The sequence below is a fragment of the Pan paniscus genome, chromosome 8 (assembly GCF_029289425.2).
Source record: "Pan paniscus chromosome 8, NHGRI_mPanPan1-v2.0_pri, whole genome shotgun sequence".
NCBI lineage: Eukaryota > Metazoa > Chordata > Mammalia > Primates > Hominidae > Pan > Pan paniscus.
Window position 1 is genome coordinate 64211600 of NC_073257.2, and position 17771 is coordinate 64229370.

The 17771-nt window shown below is 36.6% G+C and overlaps 1 protein-coding gene across 4 annotated transcripts in view; it reads left to right on the forward strand.

Annotated features, from left to right (window-relative positions):
• The window catches only part of PRKG1 (protein kinase cGMP-dependent 1), a 1295238-nt gene that overhangs the window by 911616 nt on the left and 365851 nt on the right, over positions 1-17771 (forward strand). For all 4 annotated transcript variants that reach the window (XM_034930587.3, XM_063607406.1, XM_003806332.6 and 1 more), the window contains exon 5: positions 2623-2686. In XM_034930587.3, the coding sequence (XP_034786478.1) occupies positions 2623-2686 (64 nt within the window). The remainder of the gene's footprint in view (positions 1-2622; positions 2687-17771) is intronic.

Below are 17771 nucleotides of genomic sequence, written 5' to 3' on the forward strand. Positions count from 1 at the left end.
TGAGAACTCTCATGGAAATGAAAATACTGTAGTATGGCTAGGAATAGCCAGAGCCTAAAGTAAAATAATAGGTGTAGTATAATAGGAATAAGCTGGTCTAAAGAAGGAAGCCAATTATAATAAAATGAGAAAAACTCAGTTCTAGTTTGTATTTTCCACAAATACCTAATGGGATAGAAGCACTCTAATTATTCATCTCAGAAGAAACTGAAATATAGCTCATTAAAAGAACAAGGCAGGACTAAATTTTTCAACCTACATAACTCATGGCAACAGCTTCCTCTATCTCCTTCTGTCTTTATGTGATATGGTCCATCCAGCTGCTGAAATAGACTGCCTTCTGGAAATTAAACCCCACGTGGCTCAGACCATAGCAGTAAATCTGGTGCAACAGATGGTCCTGGGTGAATTGTTACACCTCTGCATAAAACCTTGGGATTTCATCAATAAGCCTTACCCTAAGTAATGGAAATCAAAGTGACAAATTAACAACAAAATTTTCATGCTTTTACCAAAAGAGTGCATTATTGTTTCTTTTATGGTATCATTGTAATCAAGCCAAAATTATGCTATAAGTCAAACATCAGGCATACAAATGTATATGCACTCAGTTATAGCCTTTTCTCCATTCAGACATTAAGCTATGATTAATTAAGACTATAGTTCCACATCCCAGTTAGATTTTCCAGTGAAGTTTCAGGAATTGTATGTTGATAACCTTTTGGTTTTTTTTTAATTTAAAGTTATTATAATTTTGCATAAAGTAAGTTTTATTGGTTTGTGCATTTGACATCATTTAGTATTTTTATTTACTGTTTAATGGGGAGAAATAAGAGAACAGGATGAAAAGAAGGGAACTAACATTGTATTTTGATTTATTGGAGCAAACTAAGCTAATATATTTCATGGGTAGAACTTTTCAGGTCTAATCACTGTCCTATGAAGCATTCACAAATCCATGCTTTCATAACTACATTCAAAATATGTTGTTTGTTATTTATAAATCGCTGAAAATACAGGGGGTTGAAAAAGACAGATATAGTTCTTATTTTTGTGGATTTTTAATTCTAGCAGAGAAGACATCCAGTAACAAAAATCCAATTAATTATCTAATTACACTTGTAGTACAAGATTAAAGAGATCGTGATAGGAGAACTTGACCTAGCTGGAGAGGGGTTGAGGAGAGTGGGAAGCTTTCCAAAGTTGTTAAGTGAATGTTTGCAGATCTGAATGCATCATCAATCAACCTGTGTCTTCAATAATGGTTAGGAGTCGGCTTGGAGAAAGGTGTGTGTATGGAGGAAGACCTGGAAAGGGAAATAGAGCTTGAAGGAACCTGGTGACAGCAGACTAACAGAGGAGAGAGTGTTTTTCTCCTCATTATATGTTGAGGCACCTATCAACAAAAAGAGTCAAACTCTGTAAAATATTTGAAGAGATTCATTCTGAGCCAAATGTGAGGACCACGATCCATGACACAGCCCCAGGAAGTCCTGAGAACATATGCCCAGGGTGGTTGGTTTACAGCTTGATTTTATACATTTTAGGGGGACAGAAGTTACAGGCAGACATCCATCAGTACATATAAGGTATACATTGGTTTGGTCTGGAAAGGTGAGAAACTCAAAGTGGGAGCTTCTAGGTCATAGGTGGATTAGAAGGTTTTCTGATTGGCAATTGGTTATAAGAGTTAAGTTATTATCTGAAGACCCAGAATGAATAAAAGGAGTTTCTGGATTAAGATAAGGGGTTGTGGAGACCAAGGTTCTTATTATGCAGATGAAGCCTCCAGGTAGCAGGCTTCAGAACTCTTATCAGACATAAAAAGATGCCAGACTCTTAGTTAATTCTCTCCTAGATTTGGGAAAAGACCTGGAAAGCAAAGGGGATTCTGTACAGAATGTAGACTTTCCCCACAAGAGACAGCTCTACAGGAGAGAAATAATTTTCAAAGGAATATATTTTGGGGTAAAATACTTCAATTTCTTTCAGGGTATGCTATCTGTCATGTGATTCTATACTAGAATCAGGTTGGAATTTGGTATCTTATTTCTATAAAGAGTCTGTTTTGTCAGTCTTAAGATTTCTATTTTAAGACTTACAATGAGTCTTAAGATTTCTATTTCTATTTGAATGTTAATTCTAGTAAGTTGTGACTGAAATCCAAAGGGAGGAGGGTATAATGAGGCATGTCCAATCCCTTCCTTCCCATCATGGCCTGAACTAGTTTTTCAGGTTTACTTTGGAATGCCCTTGGCCAAGAGGGGCATCCATCAGTTGACTGGGGGGCTTAAAATTTTATATTCGGTTTACATATCCATGGTCACACAGGTAAATGTAACAGTGATTTGGACTCAGTCTGTCCAAACTCCAAGTTTTTTTTTCATACTCCATGACTTTTCCCTGTTAGACATCAAACCATGCTTAAATGATTGCTTTGATCTTCATCGGCAACTTTGTTCTTTCTTTACAGGTTGTGTGGCTAATGCATTTTTTTTTTTTTTTGGCAGATTCCTTGTCATGAAATAGTTTTGTATTTTAATTAGATTCATGGTCATTTTTATTACTTATGAAAGTAAGTTGTGGTTCATGTGTTCAGCACTATTCTGTTTTGTTTTTCAGTGTTCCAACATTCCAGAGCCTTCCTGAAGAGATCCTCAGCAAGCTCGCTGATGTCCTTGAAGAGGTAATTGTTTTTAGCCTTTGAACTTTTTGAGATGGGATCCAGCCTGCTTGGCTGGCTTCTTTCACAGCTGTGTGATGAGGAATCACAAACTGCAGAGATCTTTAAAAAATTTTTAAGCTCTGGGATGAGCTATATATTTGGCTTCATATAGAAAGCAGCTTAGCATGTCTGACATTTATATGCAGAAAGGTGCAAATCAACCTAATTATAGAGGGAGACAAACTTTTTGTTGTGATAAATACCATGTTACTTTGACTTACTAGAATAGGAACTGGCATATTTCTCTTATTTTAACTAGTGTAAAGTAAAATTGTAGTTATCACCACTCTGAAGCTTCAGATTAGCAATTTACAACTAGGATTAGTAGTTGGGCACATATTTTATTACCATATAAGTATGTTTGATACACATAATTTTCTGCCTGAAAGTGGAATGCCACTTTTAGTTGTTTTTCTCTGAACCCACAAAGCTATGGTTTTGAGAAAGAGGAGAAACAACACACATTAGGCTATCCTTTTGTAGACTGGGATTCATAACAGCAGCAGCAGGAGGAAGTTTTTCCATTCAAATTGATGAGCTTTATATGGAATGTAGTCTAAAGTTGTTCTCCTAAAGGTATTGGGCATATGAGTTTTGTTTCAGGTTGAAAAGATTAAAAAATTGTCTTTTCCTGTTTGCTGAGGAAATAGAGGTACATTGGTGGTGTAGGAAATTTCAAACTTTTTCTCTAAAGGTTAAAGTCTAAGTCTTTTGAAGTGAATTGACAATAGAGAGATTAACAGGAGAAAATGTCATACAGGAATAGTGTATGGGGGAGGTCATGGTGACAGAATTGGAGGATGGAGTCAGAAAAAGGTGTGTCTAGAGTGCTATAAGTGCAGCCAAGTAATGGAGAGCCACTTAGGACATTGCAATTAATTTAGCTTTTACTTAGAGTGAGATAGAAGTCACTGGATGGCTCTAGGCAGAGCAATGAACTTATTTGACTTAGATTTTTAACAAAATTGTGGCTGCTGTGTTGAAAAAAAAATAAAGAAGCTGCTACAATAATCCAGGGAACAATAGTGGTGACTTTGTTCACTGTAGGAGAAGGAGATTGAAAAATCATCAGATTGTGACTCTCTCTCTCTCTCTATATATATATATATATATATATATTTTTTTTTTTTGAGACAGTGTCTTTCTCTGTCGCGCAGGCTGGAGTGCAATGGCGTGATCTCGGCTTACTGCAACCTCCACCTCCCTGGTTCAAGTCATTCTCCTGACTCGGCCTCCTGAGTAGCTGGGATTACAGGTGCCTGCCACCATGCCTGGCTAATTTTTTTGTATTTTTAGTAGAGACGGGGTTTCACTATGTTGGTCAGGCTGATCTCAAACTCCTGACCTCATGATCTGCCTGCCTCGGCCTCCCAAAGTGCTGGGATTACAGGCGTGAGCCACCACACCCAGCCGATTGTGACTATATTTTGAAGGTAAAACTGAAAAGTTTACCATTGCAGTAAACTTGTAAAATGAGAGAAAGAGAGGAATAAGGGGAAACCCTGAGGTTTCTGTTGTAAATAATTAGAAGGATGGAGTTGTTATGAATTGATGTGAAGAAGACTGGAAGAACAGTACACTGAGGTGGAGAGATAAGAAGCTCAGGGAGAGAGGCTGGAGTAAAATCAGAAGCTTAAGTGATCTTTGGCAGGTAGATGGTTTCTTGTAGCATTGTTTATGTAGAGGGAGCTATTGGCTATCTGAATATCATTCTGTGGGACCGAATGCAGATGAATACAAGGCAGAACCCTGAAGGAGGGAGCAGCCAACAATTATTATAAAACCATGAATGGATCTTAAAAACATCATGCCGAGAGAAAAGCGTAAAACCAAAAAAAAAAAAGAGATAGTTATTGAAAGATCATTTACATATACGAAGACATATGAGCACAAAAATACATTTTGCTGGGAGTCCTGACAAAATATTGAAAATTGGATATACGTGAACAGTGGTCTGTATCAGAAAAGGGAAGGGAGATCTATAGGGATAAAAGGGAATGAATGAATGAATGAATGAAGAGGAAGGCATAAGGCCTTGACTGATTCTTCACATTTCTACTTTAAGAGACTGAGGAATGAAGAGGGACCAGGAAAGCCTGTGGAAGTAGGAGGAAAATCAGGAGCTTTTTGCTTGTTAAAATCCAAGGGAAGAGAATAACTTAGAGAAGAGTCAGCAAAGCTTGGATTTTAATTTAGGTGAACAGATAAGGAGAGAAATGGGGTCAACAGGTAGGAAAGGGAAAGTCAGGTTGAGAGAACAGAATATATTACTGAAGCAGGGGACAGAGAGGTTTGCACATATAAGCAAGCCCCTTGAGTAAGCACAAGATAATAGGCGCTGTAGTGCCTCTAGAAACAGGGAAGGTAGACTATCTGGTTACACATGTAGGTGGGTGGATTGATGTAATGGCTGGAGCTGTGGAAAGCCTGTTCTGATATATTCTATTTTCATAGTGATACAGAAAGCAAGTATGATTGCTAGGCATCATTAAGGCCCTGCTTGATGTTAGTAATCCCAAATCTTATTCAAGATTATTGCAATAGGGGAAAGAGAATTAACTCCATGGAACAAAAGGTAGGAGAGCTTTTAAGCACTGGGGTGAGCTAGTGGAAAAGTCACATAGGTGAACTCCAGGGTGGGTACTCTAGGAGGGAGGCAGTTGTTCATTGTGATTAGGCCATCTGTGTTTGCTATTTGTTCCTGATGGAAGTTAGGCTCCCATCCTCCCAAGAGACTGAGAGAAAAGGATCTGTCTCTTTTCTTCTAAGATTACATTTCAAAAGGATGGTTCCAAGGTCCTTGAGAAGGACATTCCTGGGGTGTGAAATCAGCTGGGAGAAGATTTTCATCACAAAGAGGCAGATTAAGAATTTTCAGTTGAAATTTCTTTAAAAGTAAGTGCTCTAAGTAAAGGGAAATCAGGAGCCTTGAGTCAGGAAGCTGACTGTCTAAAGTTTAGTCAAAAGTTTAGTCAAGCAGAGGGGAATATTAAGCCCTCTTGGACACTAGAACATTTGATTATGTGTCTGTTTTTTAGCCTCATTCGTTTACCTGGATTCACTTTCCAGGTAGATATAGAATTGGATTTAACCAGGATTGTTATTTTGCCAAGCGAAGATGGGTGGTTGATAGAGGGAATGGGGAGTTGAGTGTGCATATGGAGAGTGATTGTAATGACTGACCTTGGAATTTAAACAGGGCAAGGAGGAGACAAGCACCAGATGGGCAATGGCCAGTGAGAAGTGGTAGGATCAGTGACTTTAATCTCATGAGGTTAAAGAATTTCTGGAGTAGGGCTATAAGAAGGGATAAGTTAGAAAGATAGTGAAAATGCTTTTGTCTCTAGGTACTGACTATACCAGTAATTCTGTGATCCATATACAGATTCTTAGCTGGTGGTTTATTGAAGTCAGCTTTGCTATGACTTACTGGTCTCCTTCATCTATGTGAACACAAAGTGAAGCAGAACATTGTTGCATTTGACTCCTATGTTCAAGTATAAAAAATTTATGAGAAAAAGTACTGGCTATATTTCTCTCTGAATGTGCTGACCTATAACCTCTGTAAATATAAAACTACTTTTCCAAGTTGGTCTTTTGCCTTTTGCTTTTTTTATTGAATACACGGAAGACTCTCTGGTGACATTGTGTGTTGTTGTTTTTAAATCAAACTGAAGCACCAATTTATTAGCCCCAGTCAACCTCCTAAAAAAAAAAAAACCCAACAAAACAAAGACTTCATGAAATTCTTTAATCATTGTCTTTCTTTTCCACAGCTGTAAAAGTATTTGCTATTTTGTGTAACAAAAGCCATAGCTCTATAAATAATTCTGACCAAAGAAATGTTTTAGAGTTTTATGTCAGATTTTCTAATCAGAAGATGCCTTAATTTGTGTTTGGATTGTGTGAGCCATAGTACAGTCCATACCAATGCTGAATTAAAATGGAAACAGATGATTAAGTACTCATACATTTGTTTTCAGGATGTAAAAATGAAGTAAACACACAAAATGCAAAGTAGACATGTAAATACAGTACCCAGTACAAACAAAGTGTTTAACTCAAGTTGAATAAACAGGCACAATGAGAAACTGAATTATATATCAGATAAAGTGAAGCAAATTTGGAAGAGCAAAAGCAATACTGAAGTCACATAACATTAAGGGGAAATGTGCTTGCATAATAATTGAGCTGTCTTTCTCGAATAGCCACAAGAAGATGAAAGGACCCCAGATAATTTTGAAAGGAAAGCAGTACCATTAAAGCCTTCAACAAAGAAGTTTATAGCTTTGTTCGTTTGACAAATATTTATGGAGCACTTGCCATGTGCCAGGAATTGTTTCAGGGCCTGGAGATTCAGGGCTGCGCTCTCTCATAGCATGTGTTTCAATGAAGGATACTATGATAGGGAAGGAAGGAAAATAATATCAAGTGAGAAGGCTACTTCTGTAATTACTAAGGGAAGAACTCTCTGAGGAGGTGATATTTAAACTAAGATCTAAATGAATCTATGGGGAGCCATGTGCATCTGGTGGAAGGAAGAGCAGACACACCATCTTAAAGTAGGAATGAGTTTGCTGCTCTTAAAGAACAGAAGGAATATTTGTGGATGGTGGTAGTGTGTTGAGAGGAGGCTATAGAAAATTAAGCAGGACCAAGTTGCAGAGGGTTCTGCCAGTCATGATAAGGAGTCTGGTTTTTATTCTAAATGTAATGGGGAGATTTTTACGGTTTTAAGTAGTAAAGTGACATAAGCTGAGTTATGTTTTAATAACATCTCTCTGACACTTGTGAGAAGAATGGATTACTGAGGGAAAGGCCAGTTAGAGGGCTACTGCAAAATAACCCAGGTGAGGGTGGATGGTTTGCATGTGGACTTATTTCTTATTGACTATTCATTCTGAATATTCATTGTAAAACAATACTTCCAGCAGAAGAGAAAACAATTTAAAAGTAATATGGAAAGACAGAGACTGAGAGAAACAAGTGTAACCAGACAAAAAGAGCATTGAACATAATGATATTGAAAGTGATATGGATAGTTAAGTGTGACAAGAAGGCAAGGGTACAACACCTGGGGAATCTTGTTCTGAAAATGAAAAAATTAAAATAAAAAATAAAGGATTTAGGAGTGATTTCTGCCATGGCCCACCCCAGCCCCCACCTACCCCCTTCTGAAATTTCTAGCATAAATATACCACCCACTTGTGAGTTTCTCCCCATGAGATTATAGTACAGGAATGAATCTCTTTATTCTTTTTGTTTGTTCATTGGCATTATTACTATTGTTTTAAAAATTCAGCTTCTATTTTATTTTATTATTATTTTTTTGAGATGAAATCTCACTCTGTTGCCCAGGCTGGAGTGCAGTGGTGCGATCTCAGCTCACTGCAACCTTCATCGCCCCGTTTCAAGAGATTTTTGTGCCTCAGTCTCCCAAGTAGCTGGGATTACGGGTGTGTGCCTCCATACCTGACTAATTTTTGTATTTTTAGTAGAGACAGGGTTTTGCAATATTGGCCAGGCTGGTCTTGAACTCCTGACCTCAGGTGATCCGCCCACCTTGGCCTCACAAAGTGCTGGGATTACAGGCATGAGCCACAGCGCCCACCCAATTTCTATTTTAGATACAGGGGTACATGAACAGGTTTGTTACACGAGGATATTGCATGATGCTGAGCTTTAGGGAATGGATCTTGTCACCCAGGTAGTGAGCGTAAGTATCCAATAAGTAGTTTTTCAACCCCCACGCCCTATCCTCCTCTAGTAGTTCACAGTGTCTATTGTCCTCATTTTTATGTCCATGTGCACTCAATGTTTAGCTGTCACTTATAAGTGAGAACATGTAGTAATTTAGTGAACCTTTTTCTCTTTCCTTTATATAACATACTAGAACAATTTCCTTTGTATAGTGAATCACTCCTTCTTCAAGAACAAATGAGAGTTTTCTCTAGTCTCTTTGAAAAGTTGTGTATACTTACAGGTATAGAGTTTCTTGGTCAAAAATCTGTCCAGACCAAACACAGTAATCTCAATATTTTCCTAGGCTGTGTTTTGAAAGACAAGTTCAAGTAATTTACTTGACTCTCTAAGTGTTCACTGTTATTGTCACTGCAGTATACTCTACTTATCCCATATTTGACTCAAATCGAGACAATAAATATTAGAGATTATTTTAGGACTCAGATTTATTTTGCTAGAGAAGCCATTTTTAGTTTGTAAAATAGGAGTTTTAGGTGCAAGTATGGAACAGAAAACTCTGACTTTATAAACTGGTTGCGTTAATCTCTATACTATCCCATATAGTACTGTGAAAATATGTATTTGAATTAATTGAATGTATTTGAGTCTATTCTGAGAGTCTAGGATGTACCTGGGGGAAGAGGAAAAAATTGTGAAATTATAAAACAGGATCCAATCTCCTCTTTCTTACTGTAACAAGCTAACTCATTTTCTTTCTTCTCTTATGTATACTAAGATAAGTCTCTATACATGAATTACATTTTTCAAATGGTTTGAAGAACCCCTAACTAATCTCCAGCTAAGAAATAGCTCCCTTTAATTATTGCTTACCCAATCACAATGGAGAAATGTCAGTGAGAAAATTAAAAAAAAAAAAAGTATTTATCTAAATGTTGAGGCTATGATGACATCTTTAAAGAAAGCAGCAAATAAAAACTTTTTTTTTCATAGAGAAAAGTAGCAAAGGTTAACCTAATATGTCACAAAAAGCACTTAAAAGTCAATTTGAATCAGGGGTTATACATTCACAAATGGGGGAGTAAAAGTTGAGATACCTTGAGGAAAACTGAACTTTATTGAAAACACCAAATTGGAGAACCAAATTAAGTCAACAAATTCACTTTTTACCACCTGGTGTGAGTACCATTCCTTTATCTATGTGAAGAGAAGTGGGGCATGGATGCTATGTTTAGATCTCCTGATTTTTAGGTAGAAAACAAAGCATATCAGAACCACTTCTTTGCTTGTATTAAAGTCAATTTCATGTCCAATTTTCCCTCTAAAACATTTGATGAGATTTTCTTGGAATAAAAGACTTCTGTCTTACTAACTTTTTAAGAACTCTCTACCTTTGATTTGCAATTTTCCATGATTGGATCTTGGAAACATTTCATCCTAACTTATGAGTGGTTCTGATTTGTGTCCCTGGATGGTGCACTTATGTACGTTATTATCCACTGGATATTTATACTTCTATGGCACCGACAAGGTCTTGGGCAAATAACATTTCTTACTTACTAAATTATTAATTGGGACATTATAAGAAAGTTTTTTAAAAAAGACAAAAAATAGGCAAAGAGAGAAAACATATTTCAACTCACCCTTGCTTAATGATATAGTAGGAAGTACATATCAGATTATACATTCCAGGGACCCTCTTGGGAAAAGGAGGTTAATGTAACCAACTTACTCTTACTTGCTGCCAGGTCCAGCAGGCTGATTAAATAATTTAGTTGTTTTGGCTGTGCAGCTGTTCCTCAGTTTTACTGTCCTGTGTTGACATCATCCCAGACTCCTTTGCATTCTCTCCAAGTGTGAGTAACACAGAGAAAAAGTCCTGCCTTAGGCGGAGTTATTGGAGTACTGTGAAGCTCTCTCTTTTATCATTCTAAATAGGCCTAGACTCTTCAGGAGAGACACTGATAAGGTAAATGGCAACATTATAAGTTCTCTTTGAAATCTGTTGTTTGTAACTAAACTTTTTCTTCCCTTCCTTCAGGTTGGCTCTTGCCATTCAAAGCCAAGCTGGAAGAGATTAAAAGTTCCTGTTCTTTCTCAATTGCTTTGGCCTAACATGCTCTGAGTTTGGAAACTTAACTGCCTGTTTTGTTCTCCCTCATTTCACTTGTGTCTTCCCTTTTGGGGAGCAAATTACTGCTTTTGAAGGAGAATGAGTTGGAAGATTGTGTGTGTGTGTGTGTGTGTGTGTGTGTGTGTGTGTGTTGGTAGTATGGAAGATGGGGAGGATAAAAAGAGGAGAGCTTAAGAAGTAAAGACAAAACTCTCAGTTCGGTATTAATATCTCCACGTCTTATTTACAAAGCAAATAGGGAATGGGAGAAAATATTTGCTAATTATAGGTGTTATAAGGGACTTGTATCATAATTTTTACAAGACACTTACAGCTTAATAATAAAAAGATGAATAATTAATAAGATGAGAAAAGCACTTGAATAGACCTTTCTCCAAAGAAGATATACAAAAGTCCTATAAGGACACAAAAAATTTCTTAACATTATTAGTCATTCGGGAAATGCAAGTCAAAATCACAGTTAACATACTACTTCACACCCACCATATTGACTAGAATAAAAAATAATAGACAATAACAAGTATTGGCAAGGATATAGAGAAATTTGAACCTTTACACATAGCTGGTGGGATTGGAAAATGGTGTGCCTTCTTTGGAAAACAGTTTGGCAACTCCTCAAAATGTTAAACATGGGGTTACCGTGTTGTCAGAGGTGTGTGAGCCAGAGCAACCCCATCTTGAGTAGAAGCTGGGTAAAATGAGGCTAAAACCTACTGGGCTGCATTCCCAGACAGTGAAGGCACTCTAATTCACAGAATAACATAGGAAGTCAGCACAAGATGCAGATCATAAAGACCTTGCTAATAAAACAGGTTTCAGTAAAGAACCCAGCTAAAACCCACCAAAACCAATACAATATGGTGACAAGAGTGACCTCTGGTCGTCCTCACTGCTATACTCCCACCAGCACCATGACAGTTTACAAATGCAACGGCAACATCAGGAAGTTACCCTAAATGGTGTAAAAATGGAAGGTATGAATAATCCACCCCTTGCTTAGCATATAATCAGGAAATAAATAACCATCAATATGGGCAACCAGCAGCCCTGGGGGCTGCTCTGTCTATGGAGTAGCCATTCTTTAGTCCTTTACTTTCTGAATACACTTGCTTTCACTTTACTCTGTGGACTCGCCTTGAATTCTTTCTTGTGTGATATCCAAGAACCCTCTCTTGGGGTCTGGATCAGGACCCCTTTCTTGTAACTGTGTGACCTAGCAATTCTGCTCCTAGGTGCATACCCAAGAGAATTGGAAACACATGTCTATACAAAAACTTACACACAAAGGTTGATAGCATTATTATTCATGATATTCAAAAAGTGCAAACAACCCAAGTGGTCATCAGCTGATGGATGGGTAAATAAAATGTGGTATATTCATACAATAAAATATTACTTGACTTTAAAATGGGTGAAGGACTTGATATATGCTACAACATGGATGACTTTGAAAGCATTTTGTTAAGTAAATAAAAGTAAAATGACACATATTGTGTGATTTCATTTACATGAAGTATGTAAAACAGACAAATCTATATATAGAGAAAGTAAATTAGTGAAGGAGGACAGTGGAGAAGGTGAGTGACTATTAAGAGTGTGGGCCGGGCGCGGTGGCTCATGCTTATAATCCCAGCACTTCGGGAGGCTGAGGCAGGCGGATCACCTGAAGTCAGAAGTTTGAGAGCAGCCTGCCCAACATGGTGAAACCCCATCCCTACTAAAAATACAAAAAATTAGCCAGGTGTGGTGGCACATGCCTGTAGTCCTACCTACTCAGGAGGCTGAGGGAAGAGAATTGCTTGAACCTGGGAGACAGAGGTTGCAGCGGGCCAAGATCGTGCCACTGCACTCCAGCCTGAGCAACAGAGCAAGACTCCATCTCAAAAAAAAAAAAAAAAAAAAAAAGAGTGTGGATTTCTTTTTAGGGTGATAAAAACATTCTAAAATTTGATGGTGACAATGGTTGTACAACTCTGAATATACCGAAAACCATTGAATTTATTCTTTACATGGGTAAATTTTATAATGTCTCACTAAAGCTGTTATTAAAAAGTACATATGGACTTTGATTTCAGTTGTGATAATTTCAATGAAGGAAACTTTTGGGCTTATAAGAAGAATGTGTACTTGGGGGTCTCATTTGACTTGACAGCCATGCAAATATCCTGATGGCAAAGTATAGTATGAAATTTTAAGTATTAACAAAAATAATACATGTTTTAAAAGTAGGCATGTAAAAGAGATTTGGTAGGGATGTTGTAGATACTTACATGTTGATTTAGTGGTTGAACAATATTAACTTTTTAGCATCTATCTGAGATTCTGTATTTAATTCTCAACAAAGATCTTCCTAGTTCTAATTCTCAGTGATTTTTATTTCTCTCCCTATAGAGAGGTCCCTCTCCCATATTTTGTAAGTCAATTTAGCCATCATTACATAGAAAAAAACAAATGCTTGTTCATTGCTTTAAATTGGTGTCTAGTTATGTGAACATAACTTGAGATATAAATTCCTTAAAAGCAAAACTATATTCATATTTCCTTTAACTGGGTTCCTATATGCATTTGATTAAAACAACAGTAATACCTTCCACTTATTGATGCAAACTCTGTGCCAGGCTAAGGCCATTTGTCTAATCCCATCTGAGTAATAACAATAGTACTATTTTTATTATTCCTAGTCCCAATGTGCAGGTGGGAAGACTGAGCCTCAGATAACACAGCAAATTAAATGGGGAACTATTTTACCCTATGCAATCTGACCCTGGAATCAGTACCTTTCAGTACTATACTGCATTGTATCTTGAAAGTTTGTGGAATTAATAAAAAAAAAATTCTCCCACCCCTGACTCTTTCTTTTAAATAGGTTGTACTTCCTTCTGAAAATATCGACTTGACTTATTTATTTATTTTTTTTGTGAGAGTAATTAGCTTTTTCTCAGTCAGCATTTTAAATTTGTTGTGACAGGGATCCATTTTATGCTTTCCACGAGACCCGAAACAAAGCGTTTCTAGACATTTTATTGCCAGAATATGCATGCTTTGCTCCATGCTGCTTGTAATTCATTAAAATGTATGTGCTCTGCAAATAGGAAACCAATCTGCAATAAATCAGCTTTCTAGAAAACATTCATGGAAAGTGTTCGAAATGGTTGCTCTGTAAGAATACACAAACCTGCTTGGTATTTGTGTGATTTGCTGTCATTTATGGGGTTTGTAAACAAATAGTGGATTTGTGTGAAACTGTAAATTAGTGGCCTGCCTTCAGCATGTGTGTGAGATCTGCTTACAAAATGCCATTTGATAGCATCTGAGCAGATCACGATGAGCTCCAAATTCCTTTTACAGGGACAAGTGATGCACACTGGTCTGAATTAGATAAATTGCCCTGACCCAAGATTTTCAACTATTTTTTTTCTTAATCCGAGACATATTTGTAGCTGCCAGAAAACCTAGCTCATGGGCTTGTACACAGTTGGCATCTAAGGCATAAATCAATGAAGAATAGAAGCCCACTCGTGCTTACAAGTAACAGGCTAAAGATAAGAAAATCAGTTGGGCTTTCAGTTTTAGCCACAGAATACAAAGCTTGTTTGTGCTAGGGAGAGTTATCAAACAACGTGGTGCAGGAGATAATGTGGGTATTCAGTTCCAGGCCTCCCCAAGACCTTTGACTACAGAGTACTTCTCTGAATCCATAGCAAGGGCAACCTACTGCTTCCCTGCGGAAAAGGAATCATGCAGTTCCTTAGGCCAGGGGGTATAAGTCTGTTTCCTGGTAGATAAGGCTCTGAACCAGGGCAGGCAGTATTTTAGTAATGAGCATTCCTCAAATCAGTCAATGTTAATGAGGAACAAACTGTGACCAACCAAGGCTTTAGGGAGATGGCAGTTGTTGTGAGAAAAGATGTTCTGTTTGCCTCATGTTCTATGTGTTCCCTTAATTATTATGAGATTCTGTAAGTGAGCTCCTCTTAGCTCTCTGGGAAGAGCTACCATTCTTTTTTATTACTTACACCTAAAAATTATTATTTTAATAAACGTAACATGATTTGTCTTGTAAATAGACCTGCTATGCAATAGCATTCTGCAGATTTTTTTTTTTTGGCTTTGACTTTGTGCAAATCAGTTTACATTACAGATGTTAATAATTGCTAGGCATGAGAGTAGTTGTCTCTCCCTGACTCCTCTTTCCTCTTCCAAAAATGTTCTTTAAGGTCAAATTGAAGAGCCCCCCACCTTTTTTTTTTAAAGCGGCTTACCCTGACTAATTCTACTCTATCCTGTTTGTTGTTTTCTTAATCCTTTTGTACAGTTTGTACTACAAAGCTGCATGCTTGATCCTATATTGCCTGGAACTTGTCTGTCTCCCAGTTTTCTGTAAGTACCTAAGCACAGGGTATGTCTTAACATATATCCCAAGTTTCCAGCACAGCAAGGATTTGTGGAAGAATTATGCCTGGTACTTATTAAATAAACAATAAATATTTGTTGAATCAGTAGTCTGAGTAGGCTTACAATAAATGCATACATGCTACCCGAGTGACCCAATGAATGAAACAAAATTGTTCTGTTTTGCATTTGGATGCTTTATTACCACAACTAGATTAAAAATGCATCAAGGACAGGGAGCATGCCTTCTGAAATACAAGAACTCATCATGAGGGCGTGTAGAGTAGAGGTTGCTGGTAGGAGATTGTCAAGGATACACAATCAAGGTGGAAAACAAAGAAGGTATGGGAAGCTAAGGACAGAAAGATCATGGGAAAGGAATAAGACTCATTTTTCTTCTATCATCCTTCTCCTTTCCCTATCCATCCCAGGGAGATATAACAAAGGCCAAACCTTTAGAAGGATATTTTGAAGGAGAGAGAAACTTTTGTAGAAGATGTTGATTTTCCAGTATAAGGCCCCGGGCAGAGAGCTGAACTGTTGTCAGTTACTGTTCACTCCACAAGGACGTGAAGGCCTCTGATAGCCATCTTGCGGATTTCCCAGTTACAGTTTAGTGCTTGTCTATGGGAATCTCCTAATTAACAATCTTACAGTGTTCATGTCTTCTCTCTTTCTGTTTAGTTTCGTGTCTACAGAATAGAGATAGTGATCCTACATATATGGATATATGTATGCATATATGTGTGTGTTTATATATCTATCTTTATATCGCCATATAATTATAATGCCTGGGTTTGAATATTGGCAGCACCCTTTAATTGTGGTTCAATAATTCCTTAGCTATGTGACCTTGAGCAAGTTACTTAACTCCCCTAAGCTCCATTTGTTTTCTTCTGGAAAAGAAGGATAGTAATAATACCTACCTCATAGAACTGTTTCTAATTTTACTTTTAAACATAACTTTTTTTTCTTATGAGTAGACCTTATTATTTTTAGAGCAGTTTTAGGTTTACAGAAAAACTGAACAGAAAGTAGAGAATTCTCATATACTCCCTCTCTCCCACTCACAGTTTCCTCTATTTTTAACATGTTGCACTGGTGTGGTACATTTGTTACAACTGATGAACCAAGATTAAAATATTATTTTTAATTAAAGTCCATAATTTACCATAGAGTGTTGTACAGTTCTATTCTTTGGGTTTTGCCCCCCAGAATTAGGATTTTGCCAAATGAAAAATGTCATATATCCATCATTACAGTATCATACAGAATAGTTTCACTGCCCTAAAAATCCTCTTCCACCTACTTATCCCCTCTCTTTTACTGTCTCAGTAGTTTTGCTAATATACATGATATTGTGTTTTTAATTTCAAATTTCAATTATTCATGCGAGTATATAGGAAATCAATTGACTTTTATATATTAACCTTGTATCTTGCTACCTTTCTATAATCACTTACTAGTTCCAGGAGTCATTTGGTCAATTATTTGGAATTCTCTACAATAACAAGCATGTAATTTATGATCGAGGACAATTTTATTTTTTCCTTCCCCATCTGTCTCTCTTTCATTTCCTCTTATTGTCTTACTGAATTAGATGAGACTTCTAATATAATGCTGAATAGGAGTGGTGTGAGGGGACATCCTTGTCTTGGTTTTGATCTCAATGGGAAAGCATCTAGTTTCTCACTGTTAAGTATGTTAGCTGTAGGCTCTTTGTAGTTTTTTTGTTGCTGTTGTTTTTAACAAAACTTACCCCCATTCTTAGTTTATGAAGAGTGTTTATCATAAATGGGTGTTAAATTTTGTGAAATGCTTTTTCTGTATCTACTGATAGGATCATGTGATTTTTCTTCTTTGGCCTGTTATGTGCTGGATTACAGTAATTGATTTTTGAATGTTGAACAAGACTTGCACACTTGGAATAAATACTACGTGGTCATGGTATATAATTCTTTTTAGGCATTGTTAGATTTGACTTGATAATATTCTGATGAAGATTTTGGCATCTATATTTCTGAGAGATGTCGGTCAGTAGTTTTTCTTTCTTGTAATGTCTTTTTCTAATTTTGGTATAAGGGTAATGCTGGTCTCAGAGAATGAAGTAGAAAGTATTCTCTCTCCTATTTGGTGAACCAGAATATATAGAATTGGTATTATTTTTTACTTAAATATTTGGTAGAATTTACCTGTGAATCTATTAGGGCCTAGTGCCTTCTGTTTGGTAGGTTATTAATTATTGATTTAGTTTCTTTGATAGATAAGGGACTACTTAGATTATATCTCTTTGTGTGTGTTTTGGTAGATCATGTCTTTTAAGGAATTGGTCCACTTTTCTAAATTATAAACAATTTAGAGTTGTTTATAATTTTTTTTAATTTTTTGTTAATGTCCTTAGGATCAGTAGTGGTGGCCCCTTCTTCATTTATATTAGTATTTTGTATCTTCTCTCTCTTTTTTTCTTGGTTAGCCTTGCTAGGGATTTATCAATTTTATTCATCTTTTCCAAGAACCACTTTTGGTTTTGTAGATTTTCTCTATTGTGTTTTTGTTTTCAGTTTCATTGATATCTGACTTGATTTTTGTAAATTCATTTCTAATGCTTATGTTGGATGTAATTTGATCTTATTTTTCTAGTTTTCTAAATTACAGCTTAGATTATTTATTTTTAGATCTTTCTTCCTTTGTAATGTATTCATTCAATGCTATGATATTTTCTTTAAGTACTGTTTCTGCTACATTCCAGGAATTTTGGTAAGTTGCATTTTGATTTTCAGTTAGCCCAAAATAGTTTTTAATTTTTCTTGAGATTCTTCT